This window comes from Kryptolebias marmoratus, linkage group LG3 (genome assembly GCF_001649575.2).
Source record: "Kryptolebias marmoratus isolate JLee-2015 linkage group LG3, ASM164957v2, whole genome shotgun sequence".
NCBI classification, from domain to species: domain Eukaryota; kingdom Metazoa; phylum Chordata; class Actinopteri; order Cyprinodontiformes; family Rivulidae; genus Kryptolebias; species Kryptolebias marmoratus.
This window is the reverse complement of record NC_051432.1, coordinates 25,234,848-25,260,922: the sequence shown is the minus strand read 5'-3', so window position 1 is coordinate 25,260,922 and position 26,075 is coordinate 25,234,848. Positions and strand designations below refer to the sequence as shown.

The 26,075-nt window shown below is 40.2% G+C and overlaps 1 protein-coding gene across 5 annotated transcripts in view; it reads right to left on the bottom strand.

Annotated features, from left to right (window-relative positions):
* rgs12b (regulator of G protein signaling 12b) overlaps positions 1–26,075 on the bottom strand; it is a 59,142-nt gene that overhangs the window by 3,611 nt on the left and 29,456 nt on the right. For 4 of the 5 annotated variants that reach the window (XM_017416982.3, XM_037974901.1, XM_025006085.2 and 1 more), the window contains 13 exons: positions 14,171–14,192; positions 7,838–8,007; positions 7,183–7,275; positions 6,947–7,090; positions 5,669–5,851; positions 5,034–5,184; positions 4,642–4,736; positions 4,041–4,244; positions 3,632–3,705; positions 3,404–3,530; positions 3,219–3,315; positions 2,905–2,972; positions 935–1,106 (listed from right to left, as the gene is read on the bottom strand). In XM_017416982.3, coding sequence (XP_017272471.1) covers positions 935–1,106; positions 2,905–2,972; positions 3,219–3,315; positions 3,404–3,530; positions 3,632–3,705; positions 4,041–4,244; positions 4,642–4,736; positions 5,034–5,184; positions 5,669–5,851; positions 6,947–7,090; positions 7,183–7,275; positions 7,838–8,007; positions 14,171–14,192 — 1,600 coding nt within the window. The remainder of the gene's footprint in view (positions 1–934; positions 1,107–2,904; positions 2,973–3,218; positions 3,316–3,403; positions 3,531–3,631; positions 3,706–4,040; positions 4,245–4,641; positions 4,737–5,033; positions 5,185–5,668; positions 5,852–6,946; positions 7,091–7,182; positions 7,276–7,837; positions 8,008–14,170; positions 14,193–26,075) is intronic. The other variant, XM_017416984.3, reaches the window with a different exon arrangement.

Below are 26,075 nucleotides of genomic sequence, written 5' to 3'. Positions count from 1 at the left end.
TCACCACCAGGTAGTGGTCAGTTGACAGCTCTGCCCCTCTCCTCACCCGAGTGTCCAAAACATGCGGCCGCAGATCAGATGAAACGACAACAAAGTCGATCATTGAACTGCGACCTAGGGTGTCCTGGTGCCAAGAGCACATATGGACACCCTTATGTTTGAACATGGTGTTCGGAATAATGTAAATCCTAAAATATCCATACTCCACTTCGTACTGAACAATTTTTTTTTGCAAATTCAGTCATTACAGTAATATATATATCTTCTAAAAACTTTGCCTAAAATCCATCTTGGGTTTTGAAATGCCAATAATTAATATTGGAAGGTAAAATCCGTTATTTAACAGTCACGAAAATATATTTAGATTTATAATTGATGATAAAACACGAGAAGCTGCTCTTATAAGATAAAAGCTTCAGATCAGATCAGATCAGTGATACTGGCCCTGTGTTTACTTGTTATAGTACTCATATTAAATTTTGAAGTATCTCACTAACGGCCAGCCTAAAATACCTAAAGTAAGCCAATCACGTTGCTTTTGACGGATTTAGAGAATAATTCCATATCAACATATTTGGAAAATTACTGGAGTAAACTCTTTCAAACTGCACAATTTGATATAATTCAGGATAATATTATATTTTTTTATGTTTGATTTCACGTTTTGCAACAAGTACCTTTAAAACAAAACAAAACAAATACCAGTTAAAACACAATAATTGTACAGTATTGCTTAAAACATGCAGCAATGTGTTTTAATCAATTCGACCAGTCAAAGCTACATTCAGTACAAGCAGGGGTGACTGTGCTACATGTAGCTACACAGCTTTGAAAGCTTTTGGTGCTTCTGCAATTCTGCAAACAAGCGGAAGGGTTAGTTTGATCAAAGCAACAGCTACAGAAACAAGAGAGAAGGAAGTGGTTCAGTTTTTACCTTCAGCTTCGTCTATATTTATCTTTTTCTGCTTTCTTTTCTCTGGAGCCTTATGATGAAAGACAGAGTGGTTGGACAAAGGCTGGCCGCTTGCGTCAGGGCCTGACCCAGCCTTGCCATTTTCCCCATGGGGGTGGGCTGTACCGGCTTTCCTTGATGGCCTGTCCTCCCCCTGGGGGCCACACGGAGAGTGGAGTGGGGCATTAGCGCCCTGAGGAATCAGGGTGCAGCAAATATGGGAGGAAGCACTGACAACATGTGGGAACCAATGCTGCTGATGGTGAAGACGCTCACAAATTGTAAACAAAAAAAAAAACCCAACAATTTGATGGGGAGTGATGAGGTTTTGATGATTGGGGCATGTGTACACTATCTGGCCAAAAAAAGGTTGCACAGTAAAGTTATTTCCAGCACATTTCAGGACTCGACCCTAACGATGTCTCATGGTTCATGAACTTTATCTAATTTGAGCCTGATGAGTCCTGGCATCTTGGAATTTATTCAGAACAAAAGTAAATTAAAAGGGACTATTTGCATAAGTGCAAGACTTTACCCACGGCTCATTTTTATCACCCTGAAAGGGAAAAGATGGACTCAACGTGACCTTTGACCACATTTCAAGATTTTAATAACGTCCCTTATCTTTAAAAGCAAACTTTTGATTTGCCTGTACGTTCTGCATGTGGAAATTAGTTTTACTTTTTAGGACTGCTGGGAGTTCTGTTGTTTCCTTTTAATTTGATTTCATCCCACGTTTAACGGTAGCATCTCACTGAGCAGCGGCGAGCTGGTGACGGTGGTCAGAGTCTCCGGGGCCGCCTCGAACTCGTCTCAAACTCGTGCATCTCCAACCCATTTCCAAAGCGCCAGAGCCGTTTCCTGGTCACTTACTTGCAAACATTCAGAAACGAGTGAAGCTGCAACGGAAAATGTGTTTATCTCACAATTTTGAGTCAATAACTAGTGTCTGATATCCACAGCTCAGTGAGACACTAGACTACCTTTTGAAGGTTTTCCAACCAGATTCCTTCAGCAAAGATGATGATTTATCACCATCTTTATGAACAGTTTCTTTTTATTTCCACTGTAGTTTGCTAACCTGATGGAGACTGATGATAAAACCACCCAAAACAAAAAAACAACATCTTCTCACAGTCTTCAAACATTGGTTGCTTAAGAATGAAAAGTTACTCAGAGCATTTAAAAGGAATAAAATTAACCTGGTTCTAATTCCTACTGTAGTTCTTTTTTTATGAGTTTTTTTTTTTTGGCCAGATAGTGTTTTTACAATGATTTGAAGAGAACATATAAAGTGGCTCAAATACAGTTGGGATGTTCCATTCAGGCAGCTATAATGTCCATTTTGTGTGCGAAGCATCATCAAGTACACACACACACATCACAACACCACAAGGTCCAACTATCCACTACTTCAAGCTGTACTACTGCAACTAAAGAAGAAGAAAAAATAAATAAATAGATTCTGGAATCAGCCAAAAGGGTAATCAAGTAAACCACTACTTCAGATTAAACCCCAAAAGCTGAAAGAAAATCCAAACAGAAAACTAAAGCTCTACGACCAACGACCGGCTGCATCGCTTTCTGGAGGTTCTGACACCCAGGAACCAATGTGTGAAACTGGGATCACGCCACCTGGCATGTAGGTGTTGTTGAAAGGAAAGGAAAGACCAGAAAGGAAAGTTGATGATGCGTTCAGCCAGAGGCAGACCACAATAATGGATCATTAGGAGCTTTAACAGAGTGACACGGCTCTCGGTACCACAGCGTTCACGTATTACACCACGTTTAACACACAGCGCTCAGACATACAGACACCAGTGACTGAAGATGGCAGGAGAGACACTTAGTAGCGTGACAATATCAACCAGGCAGTAGGGAGAGATTCGTGGGTTAAGGAACATTCCAGAGCGAGAGGAAAACGTGAAACAAGAGGCTGGACGAGATCTTACTGTTGATGATTGGTTTCTGCTCGTAGAGGCTGGGAGGTGACTCTTAGAGGGAGCTACTTTCTGTTTGTCTGAGAGGATGGAGCGTAGAGAAACAAACTAAATGAATCAGAAAAAACTGAAAACTGCTTTGTTCAACCTCAATTCTAAACAAGCTGGGACGTTAAGTAAAATGTAAATAAAAACAGAACATTTGATATATGTACCTGTGAATAAAACATGGGTTTATGAGATTTGCAAACCATTGCGTTCTGCTTTTACTTAAATGTTACACATCCCTACTTTTTGTATTATGTGGTTGTATGTGTGTATTTTACCTTTTCCAAGAACGTTTTCTTCTGTGTCTAAAACCACCCGCAAACCGTCCAGGTTGGAAATAGGAAGACCTAAATCTAAAGGCTCGGACTCTCCGCTCTACGCCACACAGACACACACACACATTTAATGAGTTTGTTGTCGTTTTTTTCCACACTGCTCGTCTTCTACACAAAGACAGACTTACAATATGTGCCACCAAGTCAGAAAGGTGCAGGCCGTATTTGGCCACAACAGGCCTCAGGACCTCGGTCACCGGCTTCGTGGGCTTAGCCTTCAAACCCACCGAGCGGTTGATGGGAACCAAGTCGAGTCTGGAGAGGAGAACACAATCAGCATTATCACAAGTCTGAAACTTGTTTTTGATCTTTCATAGCAGCAACAATGCAGGAAATTGTATGAGTGTATTTAATACCTGAAGAGGGTCCGTTTTTCTAGTCTGAGGTCTCGAGAGGACAGGGTCATGCAGTCTTGGTCTAAAACAAGTGGCTGAGAAAGAAAAGAGCAACGCCTTAAAAAAAGCTCTGTGTAAAATATCCTAAAGTAAACTCACATCAAGCTGAAATATAAAAGGAGCAAACGAAGGAGATGTATCTGTCCAGAAAAACACTATAAGTCTCCCAGAATGCTAATTATGTAGTTTTACACTAAAACTATCTGGATCATTATTTTCTTTAAAATACTGATCAATACAGCTGATAAATTTCAGCTATTTTAGATTCTCCCTAAAGCAGGAACACTAATACAGACCGTATTTTGTCGGTACATGTGATCTGCTGTTTTTAAAGCACAGAAATGAAAGGATCAGACAAACTGAGCTGCACCTTCTCGCCTCCGATCAGGAAGAGGTCGATAGCTGCCAGGTTGATACAGAGTTTCTCACAAAGACCCTGCAGCAGTTCTCTGATGGACACGCCGGCCCCCAGAGGAACAGAGCAGCAGGAGCCATCAGGGAGGCTTATGTTACACTGCCTCAAGGGGGCGCTGCTTCCTCCTCGATCTGCTGCTGCACAACGAGAAACATCCCCCTGGAAGGAAACAAGTCACACTGTTTATTTAACCGAATTATTCATAAAAGCAACATTTAAAACGTAAACAAAGTTTAAGAATTTAACCCTAAATGCTGTAGGTTTCCCAAAATATGTAAACTTTATTTTTTATGCATGGTCTTGGAGAGCCACTATCCTGCAGGTTTTAGGTGTTTCTCTGCTTTGCCACACCTGATATGAATGCCTGAGTGATTAACAGGCTTCTGCAGAACTTTAAGACCTGCTGAGGAGCAGAGAAACATCTGAAACCTGCAGGATGGTTTCCCTCCAGGACCAGGACTGATCCCCAGTCCTGGTCCTGGAGGGACCAGCATCAGCATCCAAGAACCAAAACACTAAAAGAACTGATTAGATCCTGATCTCCTGTCAGACTGACCTCGTTCTTTCCTGACCCTGACGTCCCCAGTTCCAGACTGGCTCCTGAAGACAGGGAACCTTGTGACTCGCGGCGCCCATTGGTCCCAGAGAAATCTAAAAAGAAACAAAATAATGTCAAAAAAAACACAACTTCTATCATGACAAACCATAATAAGGCTGGATATAATGAATGCAAAAGACCTTAAATGATTTATTCCACTGTATATTGAATTTATCTATGAGACAAATTCTGTGATACTGCTGCATCAAACAGTTCAAATGCTGTCATTAAACCAGCATCAATACAGTAACTGTTACATTTATCAGGCACATTTTTTATTCTAAACTAAACTCTGCACCTGAAAGACCTTATAAAGTGGGAAAAGTAAAAAAAAAAAACAAACTACTGACTGTAGTTGAAATCAGCCAGCTCTCGTTTCTTCGGGCCTTTGCCGAAGCTCCTGTTGCGAGACCACGAGAAAAACATGCCTTTCTTCCTGTCTGCTGAATCATCTCGATTGTCTTCGTTTAGAGATCGGCCTGATTTATTCTTCTTTTCCTCCTGTTAGAGCCAAAACCAAAAGGAAAAGAGACTCAAACGTGCAGACGAGCATAAATAACCACAACTAATGCAAACGTGTGTTTCTACAAGAACATCAGTTCAAAACTGTTCTGGACAGGCAGAATGTAAGAATTCAATTTTACTTTTTGCAGGTTTTCCAACTAACTCTTTAGTAAAATGTGCAGCAACAAATGTTTCAGACCACTCATGAATGAAAACTGTTTTATGCTGCAAAGTAGAGCAAAATATTTAGTTCATTTTAGGTCACTTCGTTATGAAGTGTGAATATGGACGCATGAAGATGCAGCCATATTCGTTTCATACCCACATGTCTCTGAAGATCCCCACCCGTAGAACCAAACCATCTGCACATCCTGAACATCTACAGTGTTTACGATGGCGAGACTCGTTTATTTGAATATTTTCAATCATCGTTTCTTTCCTTTCTGTTGCACTTGTGGCAGAAACCTGCAGCCGTTGTTACCTTCTTGGGTGTGGAGAGGTTGGAGCGGTCGGAACCGGTGGTGCTGTGTTTGGAGGTGGGGCTGCTGGGGATGTGGTACGGGTCGGGCAGAGGTCGGCCCTCCACCTCCGCCAGCATGCACTCCTGGTACAGACGGGACTTCAGGAACCGTGTGTAGCTGTCGAACTTCATCAGGTTAAAGATCTGAAGGAGGGAAAAAAGACCTGATGGGTGAGAAGAAACTGCCAGAGGGAATGCATGACTGCAAAAAAAAAGAAGGGTAAAATGGGTAAGAAATGCCACAAAACAGAAGAACACAATTAAAATGAATAAACAACTAAGATCAAATACATAAAAGGAAAGTACCACAATTAAAAGGAAAACGGAACGACAAGCAGATGTTTACACATGAACACAGAAGATGAAGTCAGGACTTGTTTTGTCTTGAAGTAACAACAATCTTACTGTAACAGAAAAGAAACAAATATAATTTTTATCCAGAGGATGGTGCTGCAGATCAAAGGCATGAAGTTAAAAAATAAAAAAGCCTTCTGACAGACAACCTGTAAGCACTTCCAGAGAGGAGGAACACATTAAAGCTGCAGCAAAAAAAATTAAACTTAAAAAAAAACATGATATATGTCGCTCTGAGTCAGCAGAGAAACAAAAAAATTAATCAAACAGAAACCCAGAACCTTTCAGACAGCTTGCAGAAACAGAAAACTTGACTTTGGCCTAATCTCTGTATTTATCAGAAAAGTCAAGATCGCCTTCAGAGGATAGGAGGAGGAGTGACAACACTAAATAAAACTGGATCACAAAGAAAACTGATGCTAGGTCATGTATGACATTTAACAATTAAATAAATAAAAAAGGCTGCGATCTGAGTGTAAATTTCAGTGTCTGATTTAGCATGCATGTCCAAATCTTTCACCAGCGCAACAACAAAGTGTCAATGAGCCCAGAGGTTTCCTTGAAACGCTGCCCCAGAGGTTTTCACATGCGTGCTGAGCTTCAGCAGAAAATGTGTCCAAATCAAAAGAGTGATAGTGAGGATATCCTGCCAGCCTTGTGACTCTTATCAGAGTTTGAACATCTGAGTTTTGCAGCTGAAATCAATAGAGCTTTTCAGCAACTTCACCCCTTCACAACATGTGTCTGAGAGGCCATTCAGAGCCGTGTTGTTAAACAGCAAGCAGAGACGAATGACTGGCCTTTTGTTGTATCTGCAGTAAATTTCATTTTATGTTGATTCAGTTTTATGAGTAATAAGGGAAAGCCTCTTTTCTTCTCTGTCACCTGCAGTTGCTGCTCCTTGAACATGTCGGGTTTGGGTGCGTTGAGGATGTCGTCCGCCAGCTGAGCTTGACTGTCGATGTTGACCGGTGTGGTGGCTTTACTAGACAGGAAGCTGTTGTAGATCTCTCTGGCACGCTGTGAGAGCTGAGGGAAACAGAAGGCGAGGAATCAAGAAAACTGAATGCTGTGTAAAGGCTTTACTTATTACTTCCAGGAGGGGTTTAAATGAACGTCACCAGCTTGTTGTCGTTCTCGGGAACATGGCTGAAGAATTCACAAGCCTGCCAGAAAAGAATATTCTCCTCGCTGAACTCCTTCTTTAGGAATTCCTGCAGCAAAAAGATGTATTGTCAAAATCAAAAATGTCAAAGAAAGACACGTGTCATCACAAAACTGCAGCAACTTCGGTGTTTTACATTTCCTTTGAAGGAACTCTTTGCAAAGTCATGAAACTTAGCTTCCACTTTGCTTTATTTACATTGAGTGTGGACCTGCATTTCAAAATTGAATTCAATAAACTTTTAAACTTCATCATCTGATACAGTTCAGGATAACCTTTTTATGTTTTATCTTATAGTTTTCAATGAGTACTTTTAACTTGTTATATTAAAAAATGGGGAGACAAATTTATCAAACAGAATAAAACAAATATTTGGTCGATTTGACACAAGTGACCAAATGTGGTTTATAACTGGGATCTAACATTTTAGTGAATCTTTACTGACCTCCTGGTACAAAAATGGTCATTGCTGTAAAATATCTTTGCAACAGAACACAAGAAACTTAATGTTTATAAGTCTAAAACTTTAGAAATTACTGATCAGAGTCATTTTAATGAACTGAAGGACACCAAGCCCATCTACCAACAACAGCGAGCGGGTTTATTGGTACCGAGAAGTAGCGAACGCCAACAGGGTCCTGCAGCAGCCGCTCGAAGCACACGGCCCAGCTGGCCACCCTCCTCTCCGTGTGGCGCTGGTGATACTGGACACTGGGCAGGCTGGCATTACTGTTGAGACTATTGTCGCTGCTGCAGCCCTGCAGCTCCACACTGTTCAGTTCTGTTTAAACACACAAACATACAAACTTCAGACGAATCATCATATCCAAGCTTAGGTAACATTCTCGTTTTTTCCTAGTCTGTTTTCCTCTTTTACTGCTGGGAGTTTGCAGCACCTGAAGGCAGCACAATTGGCCAGGGACTCATTTGGGACCATTGTGTCTCCTGCTGATGTGAGGGCAGGAGAAGAAAGCAGCCCTACGAGACCTCCTCCTGCTCTCGTGGTTTTCTTTTGCTTTGCAACAAAACACCCATAATGCACCCACGAGTCCAATTTGTTGAAAATAAACTTCCTCTATATTCCTGCGCTGTCGTTTTCTTTCTTAGGCAGGCGTTGGGCAACACCCTGTTGATTTGCTGCTCACTTGGGCTAACTTTGCTCTCGTCTGTGACGTGACCCTCTCTGAATAGACGGAGAAGTGGAGCAGAAGTACGAGGAGGATCGTTTACTTTCTCGTCTATTTCCGTCAATTTCTGTGGCAGAGAAAGTGGAAAGGAGGAAGCTTGAAACAGAAGAAAAAGAAGGACGAACGAGCTAACAGTGTAGCACCTTTTATCCCAAAGATCTGCAGAGAAAAGCTTTGAGGTGAACTGATGCTGATGCACAGCAGCCACAGCTCGTACTTGGAGGGTCTTTACCGAGAACCATTTTCAGAAAGAAATGAACAAAAACATGCATTAAACTCTGATAGGGAAGATTTTACTGACTGGCACACGGACTCTGACAGGCCTATAACTGGATTCAATTAACTGTAATTAAACTGAATTTATGATTTGGATTTGTTACTTCTTTGCATGGCATCCACAAAAATCACTGGAACTGCATAAATAAGGTGAACTGAATTAAATTAAAAGTAAAAATATTTTCCTGAGTGTGCAAACCAAATGCAAATTATGTTTCCGTTAAAAGCAAAAGATTGCTTTAAGGGCTTTTATGAATCAGTGAATGCTTTATTATTCTTCAGAGCGTCACGGTGCATCTAGGAATTGCTTATTTTACCCACCATTAGACCGCAGTGTGTCCATGTTCTTAAATGTTTAATTGTAACCGGGAGGCAGAGGCGCAGAGAGAAGCTGAGAATAACTAGGAAAAAAAAAAAAAAAAAGCTTTGGGACAGAGTTACTGAAACCGGGCTGCTATATTGAGATAAAACCAAATACAAAAACAGCCAGAGGGAGGACGTCAGCAGTCAGGTGCCTTGGATGACGCAAATGCTGCGATTAAAGTGAAAGAGCAGCTTCCTGCCTGAAGCTAAAGTTCTGAGAGATTTAAAACTTCAAATCCAGCGTATCAATGGATAATACCAATGTGACTCCTGCTTATGAATGTTTTTGTTCTTTTAGTCACACTGAATTTACAAAATTACTATTCTCATTCACACTTTCTGGAGAAAGGTTGTTTGAGGGCAAAAAGACATAAAAATAAACTTATAAGGATTCTGATTAAGAATAATGGTAGTTCCTGGCTATAAAAACAAGGAGTCGTCTCAAACGGCACCTCCTATTTTCAAAGTTTCCACATCAATGTCTGACACCGATCAACGGCAAATATTTTCAGAACTAAAAACCAACAGACTCAAAAGAAAAACCACAAAGTTAAAAATGAATACGATGCTTAACTTGAGGGTATGCCATAATTTGGAAGCAGCAGGGCTCCACAAATAGATCATTATATTATACAGTACTACTTTTTAACAAACTATGACTCAGAATTGTGATGACAGTTGTGTGGCTCTTTGCTGAGGGCCAATCTGACCACACATCAGTCCTCATGAAGCAGATCTACGCTGGTTTGGAATGTTTTACTCCATAAATAATAACTTATAATGTTTATTTAGCCAAATATTTTAGAGCAAGTCTGCTGAATAATTTAACGAATTTGGAAAGAGACAGATTTCACAAAGTATGCTTTGCTACAAAAGCAAACTCAGCTTTTCGTCAAGACACAGTGAGAAATGTCAACAGAGCATCAGAGCGACAACAGAAACAAAGTTAGACCAGAGAATCGTTATTTTACAGTAAATTAAAGCTTATCACTCTTTACATTTCAGGCCTGAGTTTTACACTAAGATGATTTTATGTTGAGAAATTATAGTTGTAGCCATTTTGGTCAAACCTTGAAAATAACACGTAATATGATTCGATGTCATGCTGTGTTGTGAGTGACTCTCAGCTACTACCACCTCAGATTTTAGCTCAATATTTGTAAAACTTGAATTGGATTGACTCCAAAACTTAATCAGTTGTTGCTGAACATCCAATGATTACTTTCTAAAGGTTTTATTAAAAAATATCCTGTGGTTCATGAAATATTTTACTAACAAACAAACAGAGCTGACTCCAAAAGATCTTGTGGAATTCTGTTCATTCTCCAAATGTTTAACCCTAAATTAAACCTCTTCTAGTTGTGAACAGAATGATGAGAAAAAGCTGGACAGAAACAATTAAAACCTCAATATTTTATCAGCCCAGCAGCATTAATCAACTGCTCAAGAGAAATTAGTAATTCCTGATCAGAATTTACAAAACCGCTATTTTACAAACCATCATGGGCTCCTCTTAAATCTTCAGTAAAATCAAACACCTCAGACATTCAACACCAGACTCTCCTGCTGTCAGTCAGCTTTAGTGCTCCTTTGTGTTTAAACACCAACCGTTTCTTAAGCCATGAAACAAGTTTCCAAAGCTCCGGATATCTTCTCACCTGGGTAAAGCTGGTAGGAGCCTGTGTGGTGCCAGCGGGGCAGCTGTCGAATCCTAAGGGGTAACCAAGCCCCTCCATCCATAATCACCCTATCAGGGCCCCTCACAAGCTGGACCAACAGTCCAATAAAGGGCACACACACACAGCTGACATCACAGGGAGGCAGAGACAGGCGAAGGGAAACGAAGGAAAAAAGAAGAAGAAGGAAGGTACGAGGAGAGGTGGAAGCTGCCGTTGGTTAGCAACCTGGACGACAACCTGAGGAGCCGTGGAGAGAGTCGGGTCACGGCGCGCGCACACAACTGCGTGTGCGCTCACACACACGACCGGGAGCTTCCAGCTACGTAAGCGATACACGCAAACACAGGCCTCAGGACGATAAATAATTCAGAGCCCGGGGAGAGGGGAAATAACGCCGCTAAGGCACACACGCATCACACAGACACGCAGGTGACCTGCAGTATTGATGAGGGGCTTGTTAAAGGAAGGACACTACTGAGACTAATAAAGCCTCGAGTCCCAATACGACCACACACACACACACACACACACACAGGATAAACAAGCAGGACATCAATCTGCTCTCATTTGGACTTTTTATCAGTTAACAGTAGACTTTTTTACACAGCTGACATTTGGCTTTACAGCAGGAGAAGCACAGGTGTTGTTCCTTACACTCGTATAAGAACCATTAGGAACCTAATTGGAACATTAACGCGACTCAGCGTGCGCTGCAATGTGGAAACTCGAGAAAATGATGTTTCCACAGGAGTGAGGGGTTGGTGGCTACCTGTGTGTGAGTGAAAACACACACGGCAGAGGTGAAGGCAATCTAACGGCTTCATGTCCCGTCACCTGCAGAACTCCGAAGTCTCTGCAGCTGTTTCCGTTCAGAAACGGACACAAAACTGAGCACAGAGAACCGCTCTGTAACAGGGTAATTAACTTTAATCTTTATTGTAAACAAGACTAAATAAACTAGAGAAACTGAGTGCTGAAGAATAACTGCTGAAGTTCGCTGAAGAAGTTGAACCTGACTTGATAAAGCTAAAAGTATCAAAACATTAGCTACAACAGCAAAAGGCTAGCTAAAAAGTAGCATAAGAAGACAAAAATAGAACCAGCACGTTGAAGCAGATTACAAACAGAACAATGATTTTGAAGCAGTGGATGACATCTCAGAGTTTTTCTACAGGGAAATTATTTGTACATAAAGTTAGTTACAAAAACTAAAAGTCTTAGCGCCCGTCTGCTGACTGAGCTTAATGTTTTATTATATGAATGGCTAAAACAGCACAGAGTATGCAGAAATACACAGGGATGCTGAATCAGCATTCTCACAATGACAGCACGTTTTAGGGGAGTAATAATAAACTGAACGCTGTTTCCTTCTTGGGAGATGGTAGGAAGTCGCTACAGAAACCTGAATATTCAACTTGATGACAGAATGGACTGGAAATAAAACACTGAGCCTGTTTAAAAGAAGACGGAAGCATAAACTCTGCTCCTTCGGAGGGTTTAAGTTGTTGCAGCTTATTTTTAAACCAATAAGGGTATGAGTGCAAAACTAACAAATTAACCTGGAGCCTATACAAACAAGCTGCTGTAAAGAACAATTAACAAAGTCTTATATTAATGGCACAGGCTCTGATTACCATTTATAAATGAAACTGTAACTTTTCTGTTGTGTTTCAGCCCTTTATGTTCACAACTACAGCATTTGTTTTCTCCAAAACCTTTTGAATTCAAGCCTCAGAGTGAACATTTTCGGAAATCACACATATGCACTACAGACGGCTGGAGTCAAGAGTTCTTCTGCAAATAGTTGAACAACAGTAACAATGGCGGATAGCAGAGTTCTGTTTGTGCTGCTCACTCGTTTCAGCTTATCAGAGCTCCTGACACGGAGCAGAAATGTGCCACGCCATCTCCTGGGTCAGGAGATGGCCATTTTGGATGTCACCGTTTTCATGCTCGAGACTGAAGTGTTGAAATACAAAAATCACAGCGCCAGCTAGTGACCTGGCATGGAAACTGCAGCAGACTCGTCTAAACAGCGACTGCGATCACATCATCACTGTGTAGACTTGTAACTTTTCCACCATCAACATTAGAAATTCTTTAACATTTCCAGAGATTGTTCACATGTAAACTGGGCCTTAATACTTCCTATAGTACATGTACAAACAGAACATTTTCCTAACAACACATTCTCTCCTCAGGTGAAGACGGTGACCAAATACGCTTCTAAGTTTGAATTAACTGGAGATATCTGCAAAGAAACTTTATCCCCCTCTTGTCCTGTTTCTCACCTCCCCTTCCCTTTCTCTTCCATCTGCTGCACATTTTGCCTTATGTGTACATTTAGGAGGTGTTAAAGAAACATTAGAGCATGTTGAGCTTCACACATGCTAATTCTGTTCAACACCAACAGTTCTTACCTCTTTGCAACAAAACGCTTCCTGAGATTTCAAGTGAAAACTAAACCAACATAAGAGAAGATAAATATATAAAGTGTTAAATCGGTGCCCTTTATGACACATTTCCAACTTTAAACTGGGAGAGAAAAGCCAGCTAGTCTCTGAAACACCATCTTTGTGCCACAAAAAAGATATAAAACCAACAAAGGCAAAGACTCGAACGTTTGTTTTTTAATGTAAAAGAACCACTTGGCTTTATCTGTTCTAACCATGACGTAACAATGCAAGCCTTTAACTGCAGCTAATCTGCATTTAAATCTGAAGTGCAGCTGAGAAAAGCAAAAAAAGCAGTTTAGCAGGTTAAACCAGACTAAAGTTACACACAAAGAATTCAAGATACAAATGAGATGTTCCTGAGTAAGATACAATCACTGGACTTTAAAACCTGGGGCATTTCTGTATCTTCTCGTCTGCACCTTTGCAAGAACAAAAATGTTCTACAACAAAAATACATTTCCAAGATTGCATGTCCACACCATTAGTCATTAGTCTTAGTTTTTAGAGTCACCGATTAACCAAACATTAAAATCTTAGGACTGTGGAGGGAACCCAGAGTTCCAGGACAAAAAGCCACAAAGGAACAGGAAGAACATTCAAGCTTCACACAGAAAGGATTCAGTAGAGATCAGAATTAAAGAGTCATCCCCACCCTCGCCACTTTAAGATCATTTAAGGTCTAATTATGCAGAGATCATTTTCTACTTTTCAAATTAGACAAAGTTCCACAACTTAAATAAAGACCCATTTCTGTCCTTTACTGAGGATGTTTATGAAAGCCATACCTTTCAGTGTGCATGTTGTCCGTTTGTGAACTTCTAAAAGGCAGCAATGAGATATAAAAACCCTTAAAAAGCCTGGCTAAATATAACCTTCAACATAGAGGATTTCATTCTGCTGAACTGTTTATCTAACTTAAATGTAGAGGTTCAAAAGATGACCTTAACAAATATTTAAACTTTGTAAACGGTATATCTACTCACCTCCATCAGAGACTGCAGCAGACTGTAAAGAGAAACAGAGAGACATGGATTAGGATTATTCCTTCACACACCGATGACACAACTTCACCCAAAACACCGGCAGATTATGAGGGCCATGAGGCAGCTGCCTGGGCATGCACATGTGGCCATGTGGAAACACAGACTGTTTTCAGGACGGGTCTCATTATCGAGAAAACTTTCACATCACTGCATGTTAGCGCCCAGAGTGGGTGGACTCCGCTGTGAACTGACTCTGCAAGAAAACCTCGTCACCGGGGTGGGGCTTACTTGGTGTTTATGTTTGAAGAAGGTGAAGAGGAGGGCCAACCCCCAAATTCAAACAGAACTCAGACGTTTATTTGCATATCTCACAGTTTAATTCAATTTAGATTTGTTTGTTAATCACCAAGTTACTGAAAAAGTCACACTAAGGAACTTTGCATAGAAAGAAGCAAGCATTTGGAAAGAGTGCTGCTCTTAATTACAAAAATTTAAAATGCAAAACATTAAATTACTATCAGATCTCATTTAGAGCCATGCTAACAAGCACATGCTCAAAAAATGACTTCAGGCTGATTATATAGTTGTTTAACACAAGCTAAAAACAGAACGCAGTGTGATTTTTATCCCAGACATGCTGAGCTGGGCTGAAATCATTCAACACAGACATCAGTCATTTAACTAACTCTGGAACAATAAAACCATCTGTGACTCAGAGAAAGAAAAGAGGGAAATCAGATCAAATCAGATAGGTAAGCAGCAGCCAAGACGGTCCTGTTTGCCAATGAGAAGATGAGAAAAGTTAGAAAACAAATAGAGGCTTTTATTACATGCTGTCTTCATTACATTTAGAAATTGACCTGTAATGATTTCATTACCCAGCACAGACACATGAGAGTCATGTGGCTGACTAAATATTTCTATAAGGTTATTTTACAGCAATTCATTGGAAATGATTAATCTAATTTCAGAGAAATCGTGTGGTTTCTTCCCCTGTTTGCTTTGTTTCCTGATCTTAAATCTTACAAGACGGGACAAACAAACCAATCACAAAATAGTTCTGGTCAACAGCAGGCCTTTACTCACAATCTGCACCTAATGCTGTACGGAAAGAACGGAAAGAGTTGCAATAATATGAGTGAGCAGAATGGAAGAAGCATAATGACTGTTTTTAAACTGATCATATTATTAAAACTGAAACTGACACTGAAAGAACAACAGGAGCTTCTAGTAGTCCGAGTAAGTCAGTTTCCACAGCTGCACAGGGAGCTTTAGTTTTCACATTTATACAGCGAAAATATAAAAATCTGCCCAGTCTAAAGCCGGTATCGCACTGAGCTGCGACTAGTTTGTAAACGATATTTGTTTGTAAACGGTATTTATCTCCGAAATGTCTTGAAACGTTTGCAGAGATCTCACTTTCCTTGAGTGAGGCTCACTGTCTTTTCACTTGAATTTGTGCAACAAATTAACTTTAAAAAGAGTCAACATTTTCTCTAGAGTTGTATTTTGACACCAGCATGGGAGATGTAGATCTAAAAATGGTGGCAGCTGCCAATGTGAGTACAAAGCGATTCAAGGTGGGTATATATCATGTGGGCAACAAATTATTGTGCAAGGGTTAGAATGCAGTTTTGCGAGACATCCACACAAAAATAATCTGTGATTTCCTGAAATTGGTCGCACACACGCCGCCCGTGGCTTGCTGGTCACTTGGTTGTAAACACTCAGATTTCTGTGAGATTGCAACAAAAGATTTGTCTATTTTTTCACAATACTGAGATCCCAACTAGTCTTTAACCATCGCAGCCCAGTGAGATAATACCCTAAAGGTTCCCATTAAAACCAACCATCTGATGGGTGCAGATTTAACCCTTAACAGCAGGTAATGTAAATACGCTCTCAGATTTCAGCAGGTGTCAAAAAAAGGCTTCCATAAGTTCCAAAAATAAGAACTGGAACTTTTCTCCTCTGTTAAAGCTTCACAGCTTCAGTCTAGCTCCAGTCATGGAAATATACTAATCCACCCGCAAACTACAGCTTGTTTAGTGCACATTATTTTATTTATTTATTTTTGTTTAGTGCATATTAAATAAACAGGTGAAAAGGTAATAAATAGCCTCAATGTTTCCCCTTTGTGCTTTCAGTACTTCTTCCTGATTGGGTCAAAGTAAATGCCTTAGAATATGTTTGAGTGAAGCACATCTTGTTTTATTTGACCCGCTGGTGGAACATATGTGCTGGTTTGAGTCATGCTCATCTTGGCCACCTTCTTCTCCTGAGCGAAGCTGTCCTGTCCATATGGCACATTATGAATAATCACAGGGATTAGACTTTTCAGTGTCCCTGGAAGAGTAGACGCTGGCACCAGAAGGTGAAAGAGATTTGTTGTGTCGTTATAACAGCTGACTGAAGTCAAACAATCACGGGGGGAGGAGAGAAATAACGGCGGCAGAAACTAGTTTTCTGCTCCATTCTGTGAGGATCTGGGTATTTTTTAATGATTGTTCTTGTGGGTTTTTCTGGGGTTTTTTTTTGTTCAGTCACCTTAGTTGTGTATTTGGTGGTTCTTGTAGATCTGTCTTCATTTGTATGCGGAGTTCTGTTCACGGCTTCTGTGTGTTTGGTTCTTGTTTCAGTGGTTCTATTCATGGTTCCTGTGTGTTCGGTTCTTGTTTCAGTGGTTCTGTTCATGGTTCCTGTGTGTTCGGTTCTTGTTTCAGTGGTTCTGTTCATGGTTCTTGTGTTTCTATGAGTCCTGTAGTCCTGTGTGTTCCTGTCATTCTTGAGTCCTGTGTGTTTTTTGGAGCTCGGTTCTCGTTGTGGCTTTCTGTCTATCACAGTTTCTGTCTGTTTCCATAATTCTGAGTTTTCTGTCTGTGGTTCTTTGACTTTATTTGTTGGATCTGTTCTTTTCGTTTTACTATCATTTTAGCTCTTTAGCCCTTTGTGTTTCTGTATTTTATTATTAGAGATATTCTTGTGTATTTCTGGTTTCAGTTTCCAGTGGTTATTAGCAGACTTCCATTCCCATCCACACCTGTCTCCAGTTTAGAATCATTACCTCACCTGTTCCCACTGCCTCATCAGCCTTTATATTCAGTCTCTGCTCATCTTCTCATCGGTGAAGCACTGTCGCAGTAATGTGCAGTCTTGTGATTCATCTGTGAAGCCAACTTGTGCTTCTTTATGGGAAAGCGCACATAATGAATGCATAACATCTGGTAGAGATGTGTGTTTTTTATATGTGTGGGTGTGTTTTATGTGTTAAGCTCTTATTTGTATTCATCTGTGCCGTGATCACTTCCAGACACTGTGGTGGAAAGGTTTGGCCCCCGTGTTGAGGCCCTCAGTCCCCTCTCCTATATTTTCTTCACCTTCTTCTCCGCTGCCTGACTTCCAATCCCACCTTCCTTTTTATTTTTCCCTCTGCTTCAATTATCCCACTTTTTCTTCCTCTGTCTGTCTCTCATTATCATAACTCTCCTTCCACTCGTCCCTCAAATCATTCTCAATTTCCTCCCTCAGCCTTTCCTCAATCATTCCAGTGGTATTTCCCTCCTCTCCTGGCAGATCCTGGTCATTCCTCAGAGCCCAGAGAGAATATCTGGGGTTTTCCAGACATTCCCTCTTCAGATTCCTCCGACCAAGATCCGTATCAGAGATGTATAGAGATGCATACAGCTTAGTCTCAGCTCAAAAGAAAATAGAAAATTTTATTTTTCAAATCTGCCAATATTTGTTTGCCAATCTCAATTGAAGTGTTGTAAATATTGTTACAGTAAAAAAAAATTCTACCAATTTTTAACTTTTTTTGTTGCAAGCTGAAGACAAAATTTAAAAGTGCATCCTTGAATAATTTATACATAGGTGATCTTTAGACTCTTCAGGTACGTGGACCTTTCTGTTTTCATTTTTTACTTTGTTTATTATGGGTTTTTTTTTAATTCTGCAGTTTACGTGTGAGTGAAGGCAGGCTGAGAGAGTTCGCATTTGTTAAAAGTGATAAAAAGAATTACGTCTGATTGTCATTAACAATCAAGATGAGCAGTTTTTACAGCAAGTTTCTTTTCTTTTTAGATTTTTACAGTTAAACAACCTGTCCTACATCACATTTGAATCCTCACTTACCAAAAACAAACAAATGTGCAATCTTTAAAAACATTGTGAATGACTGAGTGATTACCAGGCTTCTGCAGACCTTGGAGACCTGCTGAAGAGCACGGAAACAACTAAAACCTGCAGGATGGTGGCCCTTTAGGACCAGGAGTGGGCACCACTGATGTAGATGGTTACACAACGAACACACGTCACTGAGACAACCACTAACACAACATACATGACTGTACAACAATCACTAACATTACTTCCTTGTCACCATCAAACATCCAGGAACCCTTTTTATTTCCAGTTCTGTTGCTGTTCCAACTTGATGCTCATCAGCACCAGTTTAGCATTTCGCTCGCCGCCCTTCATGCCAGAATTTTAGACTGAGATCATGTTTTGTTGAGAAATGACGCAGTTATAGTTATTTTGGTTGAAAATAACATTATGCACAATCTCATGTGATACCTCACATAATCTTGCATGATCTTTTAGCCCTTGGTGTGTTCTGTGAGTGACTATCAGCTACTAACACACCAAATTTCAGCTCAATATCTGTAAAATTCTCTAATGTATAGCAGTTTTTGTGTAGGCTAAGGTCGATTAGCTGTGGTTTCCATCTTGAATTGGGTTAACTCCAAACTTAATCAGCTGTAGCTGTACTACAGTTATTACTCTGAAGGTTTCAATAAAAATCAGTTCAGTGATCCATGACATATTTCGCTAACGGTACAGAGAAACGAACACAAGCACAGACAGATACGAGCAAAACCATCACCGCTACTCCAAAACCTTTCCTCATCCACACGACATGAAGCTGGTTGAAGGAGAGGTGCACCTTCTTGTCATTCTGTTGGATCATGTAGAGCCCAAACAATTTCATTTTTGTCCTTGTACTAGATTAACAGGTTTCTTCTGGTTTCCGGCTGTCTGAACACAAACTGCCACCTTGTACCCACATGTTGGTGTTTGTGTGCAGGGAGTGGTTGGTCACAGTGTGAACACGTCTCAGCGCTTTATTAGCTGCGACTTGTCAGGAAGCGATGACTTATGTAATCAGTTATAAAGCTTTTATGTCAAGTTACAAATAAAAAATAAACTAAACACGGGGGACAATTTACAGCTGTTAATATGACAGTTATCATAATACCAATACCTCACAGCCATAAAAGTCTCTTTAAACAAACTCTGGTTTCCAGACAATGCCCTGTTTATGTATGTGTGTTTAGGTGAGCAATGGAAAAAAAGATGGGATGGGACACAGAGAGGGCACTAACACCTAACAGGGAGAACAAAATATATCTATCTGTGGAAGAAACCAGGAGGAATAACAACTTCTGCACTCACACACACAAAGGCAACACTGTTTGTAACCCGGGAACGTTTTTCTGGCTGCAGTACTTCACCTAACCACCACCTTTGCTAGGGCATGAGATTCTGCTCGTACAAAATAAACAAAAATGGAAGGACTTTAACATCTCCCAGCTCCTGTAAACGCTGGCATCACAAGGAGACCACACCTACGACCGAACAAATGGCACACACACACACACAGTCCCTAAAAGGTGCATGCATACAGTCACACACTTCCAGCTGAGGAGGAAGCCGGTGGACCAACAGTCTCAGCGTGTGTGTGTGTGTGTGTGTTTACTTTTGAATATGAGGTGGAATAGTGGCTGCCATTGAGGAGACCGGAGACATCCTGCCAAAGCGTAGCAACCATGGAGCCGCTTAGCATTAGCAAAGCTTAACTCAGAGCAGAAACCGTGAGACGAGAAAGCAGATTTGGTTTTAACGATTCAGCTGAGTTTACGCAGGTGTGAGCACAAGTCAAGTCACAGAGCTTCAAACTTTCCTGAGAAAATAATAATATCAATTAAAACCCTAACATTCCTTGAAGGAACACATTTCACCCACCACCTTTCATACTGGAGTTTGAATTCATGACGGTCCAGCCATCAGTGTGTTGATGATGATTCTCAGCTCCTACTACATAAACTTTATCTTTATTATCTATAACTTTAAGTCAGTTATAACCACATTTGTGTCAGCAAAGGTTAATTAGCTGTGGCAGTCATCTTAAATTAGAGATTTCAAAAGTTAATCAGTTGTAGATGCGCATCCAGTGATTACTTTCTGAAAGTTTCATTTAAATCCAATCCCTGCTTCATGATTTAATTTGTTAACACACACTTTTAACTATAACAGTTAATGACAACATTTTAAACAAACATGTTACATACAGAATAATAGCGCTCTGAGTATGTTTGAGGATGATTCTCAGCTACTACCACACCAAATTTGAGCTCAATATCTGTAAAACTGACTGAGTTATAGCTATTTTTGTATTGGCTTATGTTGATTATCTTTGGCAGCAATCTTGAATTCGAGTGATCCAAAAGTTAATCAGCTGCAGATATTTATCAAATGATTTCTTCCTGAGAGTTTCTTTAATATTGGTTCAGTGGGTCATGAGATATTTTGCTAACAGACGAACAGGGTTGACGCCAACAGTTAAACCAAAGGATTTTGGAAAAGGTTTTGTGAAATGTGTAGAGCTCAGAGTATGTGTTGGGGGTGAGTCTCAGGTACAACCACTCTAAATTAGGGATCAATCTCTGTTAAAATGGCGGAGTGGTAGCCATTTTTGTCTGTGGCAGCCATCTTTATTGGAACTGATTACAAAATCAGCTGTAGATGGTCATCCAATGATTACTTTCTGAAAGTTTCATTTAGATCATGAAATATTTTGCTAAAAGTACAGACAAACAAACACACACACACACACACTGCCCTCATCTGTGATAATAACACAACTGAGGTGTCGGTGCTTTTCAAGTGTTTAAACAACTCTGCAAACAGTAAATTTTACTGTTTAAAGTCTGGGAGGAATCCTGAAATCCCCGCAGTGCACTCAGAAATCATTATCCTTCCTCATTGATGGGCAGGAATTCAGATAATGTTTTTTCCCTCCTACAACAGAGCCTCACAGGAGATGTGACTCAGAGACTGAACCGCTGATAAACGCCTGTTATACTTGGCTTGTTGCCTGAAACACAGCGCCGTCAGACAGACAGAGGAGCAAACACAACGTAAAACACAAATCTGATCGACTACATCTGTCCAAACACGTGCACTCTCACGCTGAACTGAGCGATCTGTACAAGAAATGACTCACCCGGGTTTCCATTGTCTTAAAGCTGTTTTGTTCATTTTCACCCCCCCCCCATCCCACACACACAAAAGAGGCTAAAAGTACAAACTATATGATTCACATAGACATGAAAAAGAAGCTCCATCAGTCTCAGTTTCAGGTCTTGTCTGCAGCAGATTTTTTCTGCACTTTGGTACAAAGTTCTTGGAAAGAAATACAAAAACAGCTCACAACAACCTCAGGATCTTCCTTTCCTTCTGTCTCACTTTACCTTTACACACCCTGGCATTGCCTGCCAACAGCACATCCATTCCCTCTCAAAAACTACAGACAAGCCTCTTGTCTTTGCCTTTCCCAAGAGTTCCTACCTGATTATTTTTCTTTACTTCAGTCCTTTTGTTTTCTCTCTCCTACAGCAAAGGAATCCTCTTTCTCCCTGTCCCCAATTTATTCCATCTCTTCCTGTTTTTCCTCACTTAAGGTGAGCAAAACAACACTAGTATGTGACATTCTTCCCAGTTCCATCCTTTTGTAAAATTTGTGTGAGTAGACAAGCCAAAGCTAGAATACTGAATAAATTACTGCCTGCCAACCAGCATTAGAGCAGCCGAGTTTCTGCTGTGATTGCTGATTTTTCACTTGTAGATGCTGTTGGTTAAGTTTCTCTCTTTGCGCTGACGAGCTGAGTGCCTTCTCCCTGAGTACCACAGGTGATGTGTTGATTTTTTTGTGTGCAAACTACTCACTGTGTTGAAGTTCCAGACCCGCTTGAAGGAGAGCCTCTTCCTCAAGCTCATCCTGCTCTCCTCTCAGAGAGGAGGAAACCCACCAACTCCTCAATTTACATCACATCTGAGTCAAACATGTGCACTGAGGAAGATGGAGCTTCCCCAGGAGTTATTCATGGATGCCTCACTGTCACACAGGACCCTTAGAATGAGCCAAACTATCAGCTAAAGTTGTTCAAATAAACATACAGTGTCTTACTGATGGTATAAATTGCTCTCTTCTCTTACCCTATACTTTCCCTCTCTTTCTCACACACACACTCCGTCATGAACTGAGCTGACAGACTGACTAGGAAGTTCAATTCTCTCGCAGACACACACCGACACACACACACACACACTCGCAGCTCAGTTTCCATAGTGACACGCCCCCATCGGGCAGGAGAAGGGGAGGGAACAAAGGTCAGTCTGCCAATCACGCTGCAGCACAACCCTTACCTCGCCACCCTTCTCCTCTTCCTCCCTGTTCAAATGGGTTGGACAGCTTTAGGTATGATTACCTCCAACTGTATGCTGCCGTTTGTTTATGGAGAAATCAAATTAGACTTTCTTCTGTATGTTTATTTAAAAAGGAAAGACACAGAGAGGAAGACGAGAGGTGAGATTGATGGAAATTAATTCAGGAGGTTTGTTAAAAAGGTCAACAGAAGCAAACAAAAGCACTTCACAGGACAGAGCGGCACACACTTCAACAAACACACACACACACACAAAGACTGCAATTGAATTTGTGCACATGGCCTTCAGCCTACACTGAGCTCCCCTAATTTCCTGGTTTGAGAAAAAAAAACAGTACTAACTAAAAACAAGTTTTTGCAACACCTTCTTTTCCACTTCCACACCATGTGTGATGTCTGCCCTGAGTGGCTGTGGGGACTCAGTCACACACATTTTACATCAAATGGCAAAACCTTAGCCCAAAATGTAGCATGTCTGAGCTAAAAGCACAGGTTTTGTATTTTGGAGCCTCTGCTATAAATGTCAACATTTGGGGAACTGAGAGGGATCAGAACTAAGAAGTAAAACTGTAAGAAAATGTGTATTTATTTCTACTGTTGCTTTGATTAAGTGATTGGCACAACTTTCACTTGTGTTTTGTTTCAGAGCTGAGATTATGGGAAATACAAATTCTCATCGGGTACCACCAAAAAAACCGTTCAGCTTCTGCAAATGCCTTTCACGTTTTAAAAACCTGCCATCGACGGCGAAGCGGCATTAATGTTTTGCTCATATCTGTAGCTAATTTTGGTGTGGTGGTAGCTGAGAATCATCCTCAACACATTCTCTGAGCGTTAACACGAAACATCAAGAGATCTGTCTGTATCACATCAGATCGTGCAGAACGTCATTTATAAGGTTTGACCAAGAGAGCTTTGACTGCATCCCCTCGACGCGATCAGGACCTCAGATTAGATCCAGTTTAACGTTACTCCACAAGGAAAACCCAACAACGTTCAGGACTTATTCGGGTAACATAAAAAGAACTCCCTTCACTTTAAAAAAGCTGAGAATTTCTTTGCTTTGTTTTCAGCAGAGCCATGGTCTGAAGGCAGACTGCTCCCGATGCTGGGCCATATTGTTGTTAAAGTTAATGTTAACCTTCCACGTCTCTGTATCATAGCAACATCAGGGATGGTTCCAGCACTCAACCCCCTCCAACAAGCACAATACACACAAATATACACACACACAGGCCCAAGCAGCTGCCAATGCACTAATTAGTGAGGCTACTGGTGTTAAAGAGGAACCTTCTTTTTTTTTTTAAACCTTTGCTCAGGGTAAACATTCAAAAACTAGCATACCACGTTGTTAAAATTCTTATTGAGGGATTTCAGAAATGATCTGTAGTCAGACATATTTCTTTCTTCAGAGCTAGTCACCTGCTTTGAAGTTCACTTTTCTACGTGTGTCAACAGAAAAAAATGCAAAAAGGTTTGCCGCCACTTGGAATAAAAGAGTTATGACAAAGTTTAAGTTGGCTAACACCACATCCTGATGAGCAGACAGAAGAGAAAAGCAGGAAAGGATACGCAAAAGAAAACAATGAATTCTTTAATCTAACTGGGAGTCAAACAGATCCTTCTGTTGTGTGTGTGTGTACATTAAATTATGTATTTTAAGTCAGTTCTGTGTAAAAGAAAATATTATTTTCTGTGTGCAGCCATGTTCTGTCTCAATCATCTGACAAAGCAGATGAATTATAAAACTTAATGACTGAATTTACATTTTTGTGTATCTGAAGTAAATTATAATTTAGCTAACAATGTTTTAAATTAACCATTTACACAAATTAAACAGATTTAGCTAGCCATTTGCAACTTTTGAACTCTGACAGGTTTTGGTTTATTAAAAATCTCTGTTTGGAAGTTGCTGCCATCTTAAAAAAGAAGCTATTCTGTTGGTACAAAACAAAAAAAATCAGGTAAGAAGCTGTTTATTCATAAACAGAGGAGATTGTCTGTTTTGGTTAATACTTGAAGTGTGAAGACACTTTATCAAATTACACAAAAAGCTCAAACAATCCGATACCATCAGACTGTAATCCAGATCAAAAGAAATCTGTAAAATGTTCCAAATTTGGAAAGAATGAATGGATTAAAGTTAATTTCTTAAACAACATAGAAACACTGATACAAAGAAGAGTGACAATAACATGTCTTTTATCTGGGTAATTTAAAAATATAAAAGTGCAGCATTTTTATTAGCAGACTTCCAAACAAACCCAGTTTTCCTGCTCAGTGATGGTTGATGTTCTCTAAAGCTGAACAGCGCCCTCTGCTGTTGTCATTTAGGTGAACGAATAAAGCTGAAAAAAGGAGAATGGAGTTTTCTTGAAGTTATGGTCAAAGCCAATGTTTGTGCCATTAACTGCTCAAATATAAGTTTTTTAATCATTATAAATTACTGTAATTATTCATTTATTGATCAGAGCTGCTGAAGAACAGCCAAGCAGTCAGGGCGGAGGAGCGCTGAGTCAAACTAAGAACAAACTACTCATTCAGCCTTTATTTTATTTCTCATTCAGCATTTTAAATATTAGCTGACAACAAAGGCCAGTTTTAGCTTCAGTTTGAAGTGAATCTTGGGTTATTTTTGGATTTCAGATAAATCCCGCTAGTTTCTGAAAACTAATTTTAGATACAACATACACACGGTTTGTTGCAAGTGGTGAGACCAGATTAGTGCATCCACGCACTGAGACAATACACACACGAGTTGCAGAGCAGCTGTGGTGTTGGTGAACTTTTACAAACACACATCCTTTCAGCTTTGCCTGGACAGAAAACTCACCCCAAATAACTTTATCTGCCATTGCTCTCTGTTCATTCAAACAGACTTATTTGGGTATTTGAAGGTAATGAAAAGTCCAACATTATGTTGAGGAGTCAAACAAACATGCTGTGGAAATTGTGTGTCATCATAAAATATTGGTATAGTTTCAGCTATACTCTACAACTACGGTGAAATGGTGAAGTGTCTCGTTGGTCAGTGGATCACAGCTGCTACAACATTTCGCAGTTAGACTAAAACGTTGATAGCTGTAAGCCAAAAACTGACAGTGTCACATGTTTTAAAATCTAACATTTATTTAGTATCTCTGGGTAAGACACTGAACCCCACGTTGCCCCCACTCTGCAGTGTGTGTGTGGGGTTGAATGTGGTTTGTAGTCATTCAACAAGCCTAGATCAGTGCCATATATAATAAATGTTGCCCATTTATAATAAACTACAAACTAATTTAGCTAAAATTAGCCAGATTCTAGTTAGATTATATGTCATTAATTACTGTATAATGGCATATTGGATCAATTTGTTACAAATACGTTGTTTTAACTAACACTCAGATATAGAGCCAGAT